General features: G+C 39.1%; 1 protein-coding gene across 1 annotated transcript in view; it reads right to left on the bottom strand.

Moving 5' to 3' along the window:
• The window catches only part of LAMA3 (laminin subunit alpha 3), a 119,517-nt gene that overhangs the window by 30,606 nt on the left and 74,366 nt on the right, over positions 1 to 14,545 (bottom strand). Inside the window, exons 37-42 of the mRNA XM_074879676.1 lie at positions 12,927 to 13,028; positions 11,751 to 11,834; positions 10,576 to 10,806; positions 6,699 to 6,812; positions 2,823 to 2,932; positions 835 to 915 (exon numbers count right to left, since the gene is read on the bottom strand). Coding sequence (XP_074735777.1) covers positions 835 to 915; positions 2,823 to 2,932; positions 6,699 to 6,812; positions 10,576 to 10,806; positions 11,751 to 11,834; positions 12,927 to 13,028 — 722 coding nt within the window. The remainder of the gene's footprint in view (positions 1 to 834; positions 916 to 2,822; positions 2,933 to 6,698; positions 6,813 to 10,575; positions 10,807 to 11,750; positions 11,835 to 12,926; positions 13,029 to 14,545) is intronic.

Genomic DNA, 14,545 nt, shown 5'->3' with positions numbered 1-14,545 from the left:
AACTTCCAAGAACTTTTTATTTCATTTCTTGACTTAGACAAAAAGGGTATATTTTTGGTTTACAGTATCCTCTGCACTATGCTAAAAATATCTTTCCAAGTACTGCAGAAATCTTTCTAAAAATAAAAGAACTCCCACAATGCTTGTACAGGAATAATGCACTTAACCTGAAAAAATACAATGTACACAGACACATACATACATAGAGAATTTGACACGGCTTAACCCAGAAAACCACACCATTCTGGACTGTGATCCCACCAGAAAACACATATTAAGGAGGATCATACTGCAAGCACATGTTGAGATTTCAAACAGCAATGGCACTGAATGACATTATCACCCTTCTGCTGGGTGATACCTCCTCTTGACATCTGCCAGCAAAGCAGTCTGTGTGAGTGATCTCTAAATATTTTATAGGTAAAATATATTGTTCAGACTGGCTTGATAATATTCCTAGAAGTCACTCTGTTGTAAGATCTATAGGGGTGGCAATGCGTGATCAAAGGGCCACGATGAACAGCTGAGGTACAGCTAGATCTGGAAGAGAAAATCTGTCTAAAACCTGCATCTTAGAGGTATAGGTAACAGTCTTCAAGCACAAGACAATGTGCTACTGGAGGTACTGTCTTCAGGTGAGACATCATGACTTACTGGCCTCAAGTTTCCAAGCCAGACACCACCACTCCATTATGCTTAAATTCCCTCTGGATCTGAAACGTAAGTAAAATTCCATACTATGCATATGCATACATCCATTTACTACCCAATACAGACATACCTCCTTTTATGGTGCCTCTTAAAAACCTTGGTCTTGAGAAACAAGTCACTTACCGTTCACAACGAACTCCGGTATAGCCTTCTTTGCAGAGACACTGAATTTCATCACCATTTGCCACACAGCCAGTTGCAAATCTTTGAGAAGAAGCAAAATTATTATTGTGAGCACATCATCAAACAGGTTTTACACTCGAGAGGCTAAGTTCAGTTAAATGACTTTCAGATTAAAAGTTTTTTATACCACCAAATTACTTCTCAGCTAATTTAATTGCCTCTAGATAAATTTCTGTGACTAATTATTTGAAGTTTTATATTTTTCCTCTAAATTCTTTCTTTAGACAAAAAAATAATAATTTCTTGACCCTCTGGACTGAGTATAATAGTTCATTACCTAAAGGAATGCCTAAAATAAACCTTACTAGTGATGTTCTAAAATAAAGCAAGTCTGGGTACCTATTTTATCTTACTAGGCAAGAATCAACAGCCTGTGCTAGACAACATTTCCTCCTGTTTGGATAGCACTTTTTTTTTTCTTTTTTATGGATGGAAACATTAGAGGATATTTTTATGTAGCTAATATTGTTTGGGTTTTGTTTGCTTTGTTTTGTTTTTTTAATCAAGGCAGAGTAGAGCTGAGCACCATTTTGGGGAGCCCTAGAGTATATCTGGTTAACACAACAAACACTTTTGTCTGCTCTTTCTAGCAGACTCATCTAGATTCAAATTTCCCTGGGAGGAAAATAATTTTTAGGCTGATGTTTGGGAAGGAGAAGGCAGGAGGTGAAGCAGGGATAGGCCATGTTTACTATTTCCATTTTTAAATCTAAGAGCAGTTGGATAAAGCAAGTCTGTGTATCAAAGACAGATGTCTGCATTAAGAATTACATATAACTTGACTAGGTGGAAAACTGTCAACTCCAATAATGCCAGCTGGGGTGCATTTTCTATGTTAGGAATGGTATTTACCACCCTAATGTGCAGCTATGAAACTGCACAGGTTTATGGTGTCCCTAGGTATTTCATCACTCTTAAAACAAAAGATGACTAAAAATATGCTCAGTCAGCCTCAGGCAAGCACCTGCAGAAGAGGCCAATGCTGTCAAAAACAGATCTATCAGAGAGTTCTCTGATAAGTGAAAAACCTGTCTGTTGTCTGCTAGTGTAAATCTCTAACTTAAGGCTACTTGGTGTTTTCTAACGCACCTGGCAAATACTATGTGGTGCCTTTAGCAATTTATAGCTTGTTTTTTAAAAAAATATTTGTTTTTATTTAACACATTTCACATTTAAAAACTGACCAACGATGACAATGTGGCTAAACATACCATGCGTTTAAAATGCAATTTACTGCCCTATTTTAAAAGCCTGGCAACCCTATTAGATCCAAGGAAATTTAATTTTTTCTAGCTCAGTATGTTTGTACTTCAGATGGAGCTTCCACCTGAAGAGCAACATACTCTTTCAGAAATCTAGATCCATGCTTAAGAGTTTTTATATTATTTTTGCATCAGAAAATTACTAAATTTTCTGAATTCATATAAAAGGCTTGTTCGATTGTTGTCAGTTATCTCCTAGCCAGAGTAATGGTGTCAAACATGAGACTAAAGATAATTTACATCTTGCATTTCAGTAAACAAGAAAGATTCTGGATATGCCCAATAAGGCAAGAGACTTCCATCTTGTATTTCTCACTACGAAGGAGTTACTGGTGATTTTGTACATGAGCCCATTACAACTGTCTGGGGCTCCCCCAGGTGATGAGCAGTGTGCCTTTCTGGTTCAGGAACAGAGTGAAAATTGGATACTCAACTTATTAAAAAAGGTAATGCCATGAGACAGAGCACCAACTTAGTGCTGGTCTAACATGCCTCAAATAGGTCTGATGCTCCACCATGTTGGGCAATATGAGAATACAGAAAAAGATCATTATCCTCCTACGGTAGCAGGGTTTTGGTTTGGGTGGGTTTTTTTAATTTTTTTCTTATTTTCTTTTCCACCTCCTCTTTACCCTCTGTTTGACTACCCATGACCTTTTACTGTACCTGTTTGTATAAGGGCAAGGACACACCCGACAGGAACCTTGAGTGGCATCTCCAAAATAACCATCCTTACAGCGCTCACATTTCTCCCCAGCAGTATTATACTGGCAGTTCTTATAAAGGAAACAAGCAAGACAGTTAACAGTGATTTACCACTCAATGTGGTTTTATTATTATTTAAAAACAATTATAGCCAATCTACTCAGAGGATATGTTCTTTCCCTTCCACATAATCAAGCATTTACTGCCGAACTGCCTTCACGACCAGGATAGATTGATTCTAGTCATTCTCTAATTGTAGAAAGCACAATTTGCTCACTATTGTGGAAAAGCAACAGATAAATAAGCAGAACTAAACATATTTTTAAAGGAATTCAGTCAGATGCGTAGTTCGTCAAAGAACATTCCATTAATGCACTCTCTATGCCTTGATATTTCAATTAAAACCCACTATGTTTAAATGGAACTTTAAATTTTGCATTTTAACACTAATTAGAAGGCAGATATAATTTAAAAGCATGCAATTAATTGAGCCCAAGTACATTCTTAAAAAAATGCCATGAAATTAATATTAAAAGTATTTACTGTAGTAGATTCAGATCAGAACTGAATTTCATGTACTTTCTCCAGCATATACGTAATTTGTATTTATCTGGGGTAACTGGAATAAATAATAAACAGCAAAGGCTGGGAAAACAACTGAAACTGATACAACTGAGCCACTTATTCCATGACAAAATTGTTGGGACTTACATCTTATTTTAGAAACATTCTTATTCCTAGTGCTAATTGTCACACACATTCGGTTGGACTTGATGATCTTAAAGGCCTTTTCCAACCTAAATCATTCTATGATTCTACATTTATACATTATGGGGAGAGGATGAGCAATTTGCTTTTGCATTACCTAAAATGATGCTAACTTAAAATCGAAGTTGTTCAAATACATTTTTGAGCAGCCATAAAAATTCCATGTGATCAACACTCAAGAGGCATTAAAGCTCCCAAGTTTTAACACTGTTTTCTTCAATGTGCAACAGACTGATCCAGTGTCCCACAGAGCTGAGGGTGTACTAATAAAATGGAAGATGGAAAAAGAAAGTGGGATATTGGCTGGAAGCAGTCAGCAATCAGACCGCACTCCCATTTCATGGATTTAGATGACTTAGGGCTACGGTTGAAGGCCCTGCTACCATGTTTGGCAGCAGAGGAGCATTTTCCCCTACAAATGAGAAACAGTTCTGTCCCTCCCATCTCCTCTTACACTCCAGTCTCCTCTGCGTTTCTTCACACCCAGATTCCCTCAACCACATCAACAACCCTTCCCCCGACTCTGCATGTAGTAACCCCTAATTTGTTTTCATCTTGGTTAAGGAACTAAATTTGTGGCTCACGTGTGAAAGCTTCTGGGAAAGAACAGGAAAAGCTCCAGTTCACAAACAGACCATTTAACTAGGGGAAGTTAAAGTAATATAAAGACACTATGTTTGTAATAGGAACCATTTTAAAATGCAGCCTCTGTAAAAGCTGGTTCCTGCAAAAAGCTCATGAAAAATTCAGACTGTTTCTGAATAAGTACTGTAAATTTTGATAACCCCGGGGAATAAATTAAACTGCAAAAAATTTAAAAGAGAGGTATTTAAAAATATTTGTGTTGGTTTCATCTTGGAGCAACCTCCCCCCCAATTTGTCTCCTGGCTTTTGTTTTGCTCACTCTGCCTATAGAAACTGAAGCAATTCCATAATTGCCAAAGAAAGTTTAAGATATTTCACATATAAGCCACTCTGAATGTACCATGTTGTTCTTTTAAGCTACATGGCATAGAAGGACTGGAGAATATAAACCAGTGCTCTGAAGGCACGGTGGAATGAAGCCAGAGCAGCAACTCCCTCATGGGTCTTTCTTCAAGTTTCAGAGGGCTGGAGACACAGCATCTCCAAACCATCAAGTATTGCAGACTCTGAAAGGAAAACTCTCAGCTGACTCCACAGGCACCCATATGGTACAAGGAAGCCCGAGCAGAGTGTGTCAGGGCCACAATAGAAACACCTATGATATAAACGGGGTTACGTGACATGCAACAACATGTCATGGGATGAGCAAGTCTCAGCATCATGTTGCTGCTGAGGGAACCTGCCTTTCAGGAAGAAGGGCAGGGACCACGAGGACACAAAGACTGATTAATGGCAGAGGGCCAGCTTTTCCCTACACAGGAGAACCAGTTCTTTTGTCTCTCCACCTCCTCCTGCACTCCCTTCTCCTCCACTTTCAGCAGTGCAGCACTGCACCCCTCTCCTTCCACCAGCATGCAGTGGGATAGGTATTGTCTGAGCTGGGGAGGATTGCCCTGCTCTCACAGAAGAAAATGTCAGCCTGGGCTTAGCCTCACAAAGCCTTCTCTGAAGGCTATCACTGGAGAGATGCTGGCATGTGAAGGTACTGAGGTCCAGTACTCTGGGTGAGGAGCAGGAAGAAGGAGGCCAAGTGAGCAAGCTTTGCACTTTGGATGCAAAACTTGATGACTCCACATTGGGAAGCCTCCTTGTCTTCTCTGCACCACTACAGGTCTTTGTCCCATGGCTCCTCTACAGAGAGACAAACTTGCTCCTTATTAGGTGGAGGCTCATGATGAAAATACAGCCCCTCTGGGCTTTCATTTTTCACCATATTATCCTGGATGACTTTGCTTGCCCTAAATTTTGTCCCAGGGCCAAGTGTTGATTTAGCTCTATCTATCTGAAAGTTAATCCAGCTGTGAGAAGGAAGGGATAAAGAGAAACCTAAATCACATACTTCATGAGGTAAAAGTGAAATTTGCATTTTTTTTTCCTTTATAATTTTCATCTGAAGTAAAACTTCCTCATCTTTATAGCTCTGCTGCAGCACTTTCCTGTCACGGCCTGCCCTGCCTCTCCAAAGCAGCCGCCTGTAAGTCATCCCCCAGAATGTGCTGAATTGGTTTATAGTTTCCATTAAGGCAAGAGGGTTGGTTGAGACGAAGTCGGGGGGAATGATATAACGTGCAGGAATGCACCGCGGGCGGAACGGATGCAGCACGAACAAGGAAGAAATAACAGAGAAGGCAGACCATGAAAGATGTTGGCAAGGCTCTTGTTTACACAGTAAGTGAAAAATTAGTGAAAAGGTTTTAAGTGGGAATTTTTCAGAACAAACTGTTCAAAGAAGTGTCACAGATAAAAGCTAGAGAAGCACAGTCGGCCAAATGTCACACTTCCATTGCTACGAGGGCTGATCCCATGAGGCTGCTTTGGGTTTAATAAGGTGTGCCAGGGAGCAAAATTTGTCTTGCTATATCTTCTCTAACAGCTGAAATTTTCTAATTAATTTTTATCCCCTGTATCTCACCTTATTTATTCCAATATTTTTTAATCTATCTAGTTGTAGATTAAGATTAGTGGAGATTTACTGATGCTGATTTATTTTAAATAAGAGATTCTGCAAAGGCTATGCTATGCATGAATGTGGTATCTGTCAGCATTGGCAAACCCTGGTATATATGTATAAAACTAAGGACTGCAGATGCCAGGATAAGACCCGTATTTATTATAGATGACTGCAAACACACATGTACTAATCTGGTGACTTTTTATACCATGAGCTAACAAAAATTATAGGGGAAAGAAGAAAACAAAAACAAGGACACAAATTATTCTAATCACCCACAGTTACATTAAACGTACAACGTTAAGTGTATGCATTTACGCTCATTAACACTACAAGACATAGAGAATGAGGCGTGCAAGGATTATTTTTAGTTGCTTGGAATTTAACAATACTCTACAGTCCATACTGCAGTAAGGTAAATGTTTTTTTCTTTTTTTTTCCAATTCATTTCTTGAATGTTAGCAGTAACTTACAATACATTTTCCAGTACCATCCTGACACCTATTTGAATTTCCATTGCAATTGCAGGGTACACAGCGTCCAGTAAATAATCCTTTATTCTCACGATAAAATCCAAGGCCACATTCCTAGACAGTAAGCAGAGGGAAAGAAAAATAGTGAGTGTTGGCAGAAAGAAAGTTTTGCAGGTTATGGGAAGTGTATTTTGAAATTGTTTGCCATTTCCAAGGAGCAGTGGAGGTGTACATTTCCTTGCAAGCTCTTCTAAGCCCATATTGTTGTTTAAATTACATTTTAATGCAGTGAATACCAATGAATGGAGCTGAAGAAGTTTCATCTGAACCCTGTGCTCTACACTTTGTGGTAGTGGGGATTTCATCATTTTGACTCTAACCTCTGAACAAAGCACATTTCCTGTGGCTATGTACAAAGGTGTAGAATATGACTTTTAAACCACAGAAAAAGATTTGAATATAGATTCACAGTACAGTGTTCTCAAAGAACAACATATGGAAATCTCACATATTATCTAGTGGTTATATGAAATCTTGATATTCATTTAACTATGGTGTATTCCTTGGAAATACTTCTAATGCGATACCTTTTATGTGAATTCATTGTGACTTCTACAGTAAGTCTACCTAGAGCTATACAAAGCCATGCTTAGACAGAGCTAGTGATATAACAAAACATACAGCGGTATAATTTCTACGTACAGGCTTGCCCTGGAGACCAGTGAAGCATGAGAAGAATGTTCAGCTACTAAGGGCACAGGGGCAGGAGCACAGCCTGTCAGATCTGAGTTGGGTTTAAATAGGGAGCTGAATCAGAAGAACATCACGAATAAAGCAAGAGACATGAAGTTTGTTAGCATACACCATGAAGGTAGTAACTAATATGTTAAAACCAGGTTCTTGCTTGGCATGGGCTGGGAAAGCACAGGGGTAGGGAAAGTACAAGAAATTCCTCCTGAGCATGGAGCCTTCCCGTATATAGATCAATTAAAAAATTCATGCCCACCTTCTCTGCTCAGCACCCTCCTAGCACACCAAACACACCAAAAATGACCAGACATTAAGTCTACCCCTTCTATTCACTAGCTCCTTTTCACTAGTAACTAAGCTGGTGTGGTGCAAGGAAGATCAGAGGCTGTACGGAAGCGGGGAGAAAGCTGTGCTCCCCACAAAGCCAACACCTCCCAGGTGCCTGCCTCTGGCAATGTACTTCTGCACTGTACCTATACCTCGCCTCTACCTCACAGTTAGAGGCTGGCCCCAACGACATTCAGTAAAAAACTGACAATTGAACTTTCAAGCCACAGATCTTGTCTCACAGCAACTGCACCACCAAGACTGATGGGACTAACTAATCTGAGGAGCAAAGGGTTTGTAGGACGGTGTCTCAAACCATGTTCCAGTGCTTTGAGGTGTATTTATGCAGGGGCAGGATTAACCAGTGAATTTATCAACCATGCAACTACGAGAGAAAAGATAAATTCACCTCTCCCAAAGCAGATCCCAAAAGGAATATTGTGTTATTGCTGTTTAAACAACATCTGCTAGCCGCACTTTTGCCTTCTTTACATGTGGGATAAATGAAAAATAAAAAATACTAATTTCAGCAGCAGCTTTTAATACTGACTTCAGTGTGAGCAAGGACTGAATTTAGAATAGGCACTTGAAATTTTTCAGATAAATTTTTAAAAGGGTGAATATGTTCCTTGAACAACAGGGACCCAATATGCACAGCTTGTGAAGAAAGCAGGGCCTGAAATACATTAAACAGCATGACCAAGTAAAATCCAGGCTCTAATGCATATAAATTTTATTTACAAAAAGTCTCTTTTTGGAGAGCAAAATGGATCGCTCATTTTAAAAATACATCCAAACACATTTGGAAAAAATCTATGCAGCTTTTTGGTTTTTTATTTATGCTGTCTTTAAAACAACACATTTGGAGTACAGATTTGGGCACTTTGTTTTTGAAGCAGCATTTGTGAGACTAAGAAATTGATTCCACACAAATATAAAGCTCCAGGCACTTTTAAGTGTTCAGGAGTTCAGGCTGATTGTTTTCAAGTAAACAGCAATTTAAAAGAAACTCCTCACACACACTTTTGTTAGCAAAGTACTTTGAGACATAAGAAGATGAGCATTCTTATTACTTTTATGTGAAGTAATATTTAAGTTGTTATCAAATTAGTTCATTTAAAAACAAAGAGAAAGAAGGAAGCAAGCGAGGAAGGGAAAATGAACAAATTACCTGTCTCGGGTAAAAATCCCTTTGAACTTGTTGCAGCTGACTCCCCTCCTGAAGGTGAGGATACCATAGCCTCTGTTGCATATCTTGTGCTAAACAATGCCCCAGGGCTACTAACATGACAACCAGCCATCCTACATTCCCTGGCCTCTGCGCTTGGACCATCATTTTACTTTAGCTCCACTGCAAACATATGCTGCTATCCTTTCAGTGCTCGTCTGTTCACTTATACTCTCTGTTCTTCTCCAGCTTCTGACTCAGATTAATGAGGCTCTGTGCTGTGATGGGCCCCACCTTTAAACTTTATACGTGAGTCAAGTTGTACAGCACACATTACTGTTCCTGAGGTTAACAAGTAACCCTGCAGTTCCTGTAGCTCAATATATACCTAAATTGGGGTGTGGCAGGCATCACCTCCTCCCCACCTAAGGCAGCCAGACAGAGCTAGGTGATTAGAACAGTAAATCACTGCCTGAGTAATGCTGCATAAACATACAGGGCGTACGAACTACCCAGGCAAGTGTCTTGATCACTTCCTTTGGCTACATATTTCCACCAGGTTATATAAAAAAACCCAACAGCTTAGTTTATCAAGGCAGTATGTTGAAAGCAGTGGGATGGCAGTAGGAATTTCAGTCAATGCTCATCAACTTGTATGTGGCACAGAACATCAGACGTGTGAAAAAACAAGTTTCTAGAAATATTTCCAGAATGGTATTTGACAGATGATGAACAGCTGCCCTGAGCAGTGGATGCATGCATGAGACATAAGCTAGCCATAAATGTTGTTTTATTCAGTCAGCAGCTGCTCCGGTCTAGATATTATTCTTTCATTCTCATTTCAAAAACATTTGCAAGATTAGTCCAGCAATTGCTGCTTTATAGTAACCCTCTGAGAGAACAATTCCTCCTATTTTGTGCACTTTGTACCCCGCTTATCTCTCCAGTACTTCATTCTGCTGCCCTGGGTGCTTCCACATGGGAACAGTCAAGCTCTAAGCTAAGCAGAGTGACAACCAGAAGTACAGCTACAGGAACAGTATCAGGGATAGGATATACAACTGCAGCTACGACTTCACCATTCTTCAGGTAACAGTATTACTTTGCAATGGTTACATTATCTTTCATAAAAATATCTCCAAATATTTTTTGCAAGTATGTTAACTTCAACTTTCAAATATTTTCCTATAAAAATAGGAAAGCATCCAGAATTATCTAGGTTCAGGTTACTTCCCTTGAACCCTGTTAAAATAAGGAACACCAGGAATCTTCTCCACTGTGTAGGGTCTCATAGACTTTGACCAAGTCGGTTCTGACCTTCCCTCCATTAAAGTAAGTATTGACTGAGATTATTCAGCCTCTCACAGGGCATCACAGAAGAATCCCTCATTACAGTGCCTTATGCATGTAAAATAACATTAACAGCTCCACAAAAGCAATCACAAGTTTAGTTAGAGGAACAGGATAGTTTGCTTAGACAGTGAAAGTATTTGAGCCATTGGAAGTGCACGCGCTTACAAGAAGCACGTTTAATTACTTTAATAACTAGCCTGTTCCTCCAACTAAACCAGAATGTATAGCTGTAGGCGAGACAGAAGGTAATGGTACAGTATAGAGGCAAACGCTTCCTACCTGACATGAGTCACCAGCATACTCTGGAGGGCAGGAGCACGTCTCTACGCTGTATGCAATGCTGCCGCTTCCTGTGCTGGTGGCTTCTTCCAGCCCAACCTCACCAAGGGTTAGTCGCTGAGTCTCCGTGAAGTAAAGGCCTCTGATGTGCAAGCCATCTAGTCTAGACAGGATTATCATCAGTTCTTCTCTGGATACAAGGTTATTGCTGCCGGCATGCCTGAAGTTTCCCTGCACATTAAGGGTATAAAATGAGCACAGCCTGGCTGCTTCTTAAAAGGAGTATCTGCAAAGAAGACAGGATGACAGAAAAAGGGAGAAAAACCCCAGGGAACAGACTTCTATGGTGCCAACTGGTGTGGGGTGAAATAGAGGTCAGGAAAATAAATATAATGAATATAAACACAGGATAGGTGGAAAAAGGAATAATGAGCATAAAAAAGCATGTACCCTTTACCTTGCAAGGTACACATGGCTTTGAAGTATCAAAAAGTGAAGAAGCATATAGGTTCTCCTACAGTTATCCAAATTTCTTTGAGGGATCCCCACCAAACCACAAAAGGGTGGAGGAAAATGGGTTTTTTTAATGAGTAAGCAAAGTTCTACAAATCTAATCTTTGAGGGCTGCCTTCATGTGCTTTCTTGCTACTAATAGACAAAGCATTACTGAAAATGGAATCTAGCGTGAAGAAACATTATCTGTTTTGCATATACATGAGATGGAAATAACCCAGTTTGACCTTCTGAGCACAGATTTAAGGTAGGTGCTAACTGCACCTAAGTGTTGGACACCCATTCTAAACTAGGTACCCAGACACCAAGGAAAACAGGTAACAGTCCATTCCATCCCTATTAAGTACAGTCTGGGGCTGTGATGTGATGAATCATCTTCCATTGATGACTGATTCGGTATTACCCCACTGGCCCTGGAGGGAGTGCCAAGGGCTAGATTGGACAAGATGCCTAGCGTAGAGGTGATAGAATTAGGTGGTGTGAGCTCAAACCTAGATTCACTGTGGTTGTAAAGAGAGAAAAAATGTTTGTATTTAAGGTCTACAGTATTTGTTTATATTTATTAACATTATCAAGTATTCGGCATTTCTGCACATACTGTCTGCATATTTTTATGTATCACCAGAAAGAAAAGGGAAGGCCATTCCATTTTCATTTCTTACCTCAACTAGCTGTACACGGCCATAATATTGACGATCTGGCAGGGGGTTGCTGGGATCCATATAAACAACTTTCATTTGCTGGCCCTATGCGAGAATGAGGATATAACATTGTCATTCCACTAGTTTTTGTGGTAAAGTGTTCAGATGCAATAAAATTTAGTGAAGCACATTAATTCTGTTTTGTGGAGGATAAAAACTAAGTAATACTAGAAAAACTGTATGTCATTTTGTCAGCGAAGTGGTATAGCAAGCATTGTGTTCTAGTGTCAGCAGGGTTTTCACTGCTTTTGCCTATTAACAACCTTGCTTTCAAATAAAACACCAAGAGGATTAAATTAATGGTAGTCAATTTTCACAGGAACTGGTTATTACTCTTGAGTAAAAACCTTTTTGCATTTTCAAACACTATCCTTTGCTGCCCCACCTTCATGTTAGAAAAGGAGCTGCCTCCTGATTATCATTGTTAGAGCTTGCTTTAGACATTTGTGGTTGGCATGAGGAGTGGAGTAAGACCAATATTGGACTGAGGAACACTCTTTGACCTGACATCCTGGTGCGCAAACAACTTTGGATACTACTGTAGTACTTCACGAGGCATGTTTCCCAATGAGAACTCTAGAACACTGAATTAATATTTCTGATGAAGAAACAAGACCACCCTCCTGGGAGTTTCAACAAACAGTAAAAGATTCCAATTTTTGCTCTGAAGTGGTTAAATTAAAAAACTGTTAACCTAAAATGCATTTTTACTTCAATCCCTTGAAGTCTTATAATTATGCTTAATTTTATGCTGAAGAAAATTCTCACAGAAAATGAGATTAATTACACATGGAATACAGGATATATTTTGCAGAGTCAAGGCCATACTTGTTGGCAAGTGTGCAAGGCACTAGTTAATTTTTTTTCCACAGGTGCATTTTACAGGGAAAATTCTGTTTTATCTTTTTATTTGCTCTCAAGTCAGTTATGCTTAATAATATGTTACTTTGGCAACAGAGATAGGTGTGTTGATGGCTCTGAGCAAAATGCAGTAAAATCACTTTTATAGAAACGCAGCAAGTTGCTATAAAAGTTAAGCACACGATAGGAGCAAAATTTGCCATAGTTGTCAGGTAACAGAAAAAAATCATGGTATTGTTATTGCTCAAAAGAAAAAAATGGTATTTCAAAACTTACTGTTAGTTGTATATCAGGTCTCTTATCCAGAAGAACCATGCCCTCACTAGGTAAGCCAAAAGATTTCACTTGGTAACTTAGGAAGCCACCATATGAAGAAAGCTATAACAAAATATACAAGACCTGAGATAGTTTACTGCACTATTGCTTGATATTAATACAACTTTGTATTCAAGTTTACCCCATCTTCCAGCACTGTAAATAATATATTTACTCTTTGTTCTTTGGACCAAATATTAAATATGTGTGGCTTGGAAGAAATTACTTTTTGTTGTTTAGTGTATCTGACATCACTTTTTGAGCAGTACCCATTACTGTTCTCTGTGTACCTACATTGATTTTTTTTTTCATACCTGGGATCATGCCATCTGTGTCATGGAGAAATCACATGTTCACATGAACATTGTTCTTCCCCTGACTCTACGCAACAGATTTGGCTCATCAAGGGCAGACATTAGACTGACAGTGGAACTGGTAGTGAACCCCATGAACAGCCATGGATAGAAAGGAAAAGTCAGACTAAGCGTGTTTAAAGGCGGCTTTCACAGGCCAGTATTTTCTGAACTTACTACAAGCATTAACGTAACCAGGAAATCTTTGCTCCACCTTCTGGAGAACAGGACTTCTACTGGTATCAGCTGATATCAGCTCTGTTGTAAACAGTTGCTGTAGGCTGAGCTGAAACCACACTTCTTTTGGCTCAACTACTGGTGACCACAGGTGGCCTCAAACCCAACCAAATACATATGCTGCTGCCCAGAACAAAGACTTAGGCAAGTATGTTTGAATCATCTGACAAACAGCTTCCCTGGGTTGTGTACCAGTGATTCAGATCAAAACATACTGAGAGGAAAGGAAGCTCCAGGCACACCCTAGACAGTTTTTATTCCAAGAAGAGCCTAAAAGTAAGGTTTGTGGGTACTAGGGGAAATCAGATGTTTTGCCACAGATATATGACTGTTTTGAACCCCTTGCTTTTTGCCCTCATAGCTTATTCTTGGTTTTGATCTGGGAGGAAGAACTGCTTTGTCAGGTTTTGGTGTTCTGCAGGTAAGCACCAGGCTTCAGCCTACCCCTTTCCATATACTTTGATGAATTATTACAAACAAAACACAGACATCTCAGTACAAAATTTGTTCCTTGGATCACAGGACCATACTTAATGCTATTATCTTTAGTCAACAACATTTTCAAAAGCATCATTTGGAACATTGGCTATATTTTGCCAACACAATCAAAACAACCCTGTATAAATATTTTTTTTCAAAAAGATAAGGAAATTCAAATTAGAGCTAATTTTGTTTAACACACATTTTAGGACTGCACCATATTACAGGCTGTTATGTTTGCTTTTTTAATGATTTTATTTTAAATGGGAAAATATTGGTGTTATAAGCTACCCTCTGTATTCTATATGTACAGTATTTATTTTCTAACATTAAGAGTGGTCTGATGTGATCTTAATTTCTTAATGACTGTTAGTTTCTGCACTGCTATAGATTTTACATTTGATCCTCTTTAACTTTGTAAACAAAAGATAGAGGAAAGAAAATATGCTCTGCTAAATATTAATGTTCCAGTGGAACCAGTTAAAAGGTTTAAGATAATGGAGAACAGTA

The sequence above is a fragment of the Strix uralensis genome, chromosome 1 (assembly GCF_047716275.1).
Source record: "Strix uralensis isolate ZFMK-TIS-50842 chromosome 1, bStrUra1, whole genome shotgun sequence".
NCBI classification, from domain to species: domain Eukaryota; kingdom Metazoa; phylum Chordata; class Aves; order Strigiformes; family Strigidae; genus Strix; species Strix uralensis.
Note: the sequence above shows the minus strand (reverse complement) of the source record. Positions and strands in the feature narration are given on the sequence as shown.